Source organism: Protobothrops mucrosquamatus, unplaced genomic scaffold, assembly GCF_001527695.2.
Source record: "Protobothrops mucrosquamatus isolate PMUCROS unplaced genomic scaffold, P.Mucros_1.0 scaffold4286, whole genome shotgun sequence".
Classification (NCBI taxonomy): Eukaryota; Metazoa; Chordata; class Lepidosauria; order Squamata; family Viperidae; genus Protobothrops; species Protobothrops mucrosquamatus.
The window spans coordinates 17,360-19,921 of NW_015390202.1; the positions used below are offsets into that span (position 1 = coordinate 17,360).

Here is a 2,562-nt window from a genome sequence, read left to right on the forward strand (position 1 = left end):
AAAAAAAGCACCTGTGGGACAACCATGACCTGGATGACCGAGAATCTCCACAGACATGAAGATATGGTTCTCCCAAGGATATCTAAGTGAGTGGTCCTATTCTGGCTTCTTGTGAGACGGAAAGGAATCCACCGTGAAAAATCAACCAGTTAGGATCGCTGCTTCCTGTGTCCTTTCAGCTGACATCTTCCTACAACCCAACCAGCAAGTTTCCCCATCATTTTGTTTGTTTCAACTAGCCAACTAATCCCCTTTGTCTCTTTTTAAATCTGTTTTGTTCATCATTTGTAAATCCCTAAGCAAACCCCAGGACGGGAAAAGCTAGTTATGTAAGTCTGGCTCACTAGGTGATGCCAAAAAATTATTCTTTGATGCCCTCTGCACAACGCAGCACTTGCTGATTCACGCCGGCTTTTGGAAAGCCACAGACAGGGGTTTGATGGGCCTCAACATTCTAATTGTGCCTACAGCGCTGCACCCTCAACATTGGCACGTGGTCTACTAATAGCAACACCACAGCATTCTTTCTGAACAGAACAGGAGTAGAGTAGAGTAGAGTAGAGTAGAGTAGAGTAGAGTAGAGTAGAGTAGAGTAGAGTAGAGTAGAGTAGAATAGAATATGGAATGGAATAAGAATAGAATATGGAAATAGAATAGAATAGAACAGAACAGAACAGAATGGAATAATAATAGAATAGAATAGAATAGAATAGAATAGAATAGAATAGAATAGAATAGAATAGAATAGAATAGAATGGAATGGAATGGAATGGAACAGAGATGGAATAGAATAGAATAGAATAGAATAGAATAGAATAGAATAGAATAGAATAGAATAGAATAGAATAGAATAAGAATAAGAATAGAATAATAAAATAAGGAATGGAATGGAATGGAATAGAATAGAATAGAATATGGAATGGAAAATTAGACTAGACTAGACTAAAATAATAATAGAATAGAATAGAATAGAATAGAATAGAATAGAATAGAATAGAATAGAATAGAATAGAATAGAATAGAATAGAATAGAAGCTGGAAGGGGCCTTGGAGGTCTTCTAGTCCAGTCCCCTGCTCAAACAGGAGAAGCTATATCATCTCAAGACAAGTGACTGTCTAGCCTCTTCTTAAAAACCTCCACTGATGAAGCACCCACAACTTCTGTTCCGCTGTTTAATTGTCCTCACTGCAAGGAAGTCTCTCCTCAATTCCAGGTTGCTTCTCTCCTTGATCAGTTTCCATCCATTGTTTCTTGCCTTCTGGTGCTTTGGAAAATAAGTTGACCCCCTCTTCTTTGTGGCAGCCCCTCAAATACTGGAATGCCGCTATCCTGTCCCCCCCCCGAGTCCTTCTTTTCTCTAGACTGGCCATCCCCAAATCCTGCAGCCGTTCTTCATATGTTTGAGTCTCCAGGCCTTTAATCATCATAGTTGCTCTTCTTTGCACTTTTTACAAAGTACAACAATCCTCCATTGTTGCATCGGGAAGACACAAACCACATCAAACTTCGCAAGGTGAAATAATCAGTTTTCTGCGCTTCCACTCAGACGTGTCTGCCGAGAAGATAAAGTTTGGTGTCCATTGGGTGGAACAGAAGACCGCTGATCTTGTAAAGGCCTTGAAAACGTGTCTCTTTCTCCCAAACGCTGGATCAGAACTTTGAATAATCCCCGGTTTGTAAAGTTTAAGTTCATTTTTCCCCGTTTGTTTTTTTTCTTCTTTTCGTCCTCACCTTCTCCTCCTGCGATGTAAGTAGCCATGACAGGCTCGGTTGTCTTCCTGAAATTGTGGCTTTCTTTTCTTTCTTTTTCTTTTCCCCTAAGGAGTTCATTTTTACTATTATGTGTTTTTTTTTTCCCTGCTCTTGGCACAAAAAAAGACAAGTGTTGAAAAGGCCAGGCGGGGAAAACCCACAACTCAGACTGACACCAAAGGGAATTTACAAAATGTCAGAATGTGTTGGGTTGTCAAGCAGTCATAAAATCTTCTACAAAAAAAAAAAATCAAGGCGGGAGAAGGCAAGAGACAAAAGGGGGAGGGGAAAATGCCCAGAAAACATGCTTCAGATCAGACCAAACACACACGGAAAAAAAAGAGAGACACACATCTGGCAGTTATTTGCAGCGGTGAGCCTCGAGTGGCAGAAAATTAAAGCCACCTACAGCTCGTACTTGGGGTGACCAACTCAGACTTCAAGTAAAATGGTGGTTTCATCCAAAAATAAAATGCATTTGACAGCCTTAGCCGACTGAAGTTGCCAAGCCCTTTCTCGTGTGGATTTTCTTATCAGAAAATGTCCTTTTTTAAAAAAAACAAAAACAATTCCCAACTTTGTTCTACACATGAAAGGGGTTTTGAGCGGTAACGACTGCTACAGACCGGTTCGGATTGTTCCTGGGGGAATACGCTAAGGCAGAAGCTTGTCCACCCCAAGGATAAAACACCCAGACGCAAACCATGCAACGTGGTATATGCAGCACAATGCAGGGAGACACGTGCAGATCTGTACATTGGGGAAACGAAACAATCCCTTTGCAAACGCCTGGCACAACACAGGAGAAC

At 41.1% G+C, this 2,562-nt stretch overlaps 1 protein-coding gene across 1 annotated transcript in view; it reads right to left on the reverse strand.

Annotated features, from left to right (window-relative positions):
• The window catches only part of MEGF9 (multiple EGF like domains 9), a 14,508-nt gene extending 12,748 nt beyond the window's left edge, over positions 1-1,760 (reverse strand). Inside the window, exon 1 of the mRNA XM_015828160.2 lies at positions 1,733-1,760. Coding sequence (XP_015683646.1) covers positions 1,733-1,760 — 28 coding nt within the window. The remainder of the gene's footprint in view (positions 1-1,732) is intronic.
• Positions 1,761-2,562: the final 802 nt, after the last annotated feature.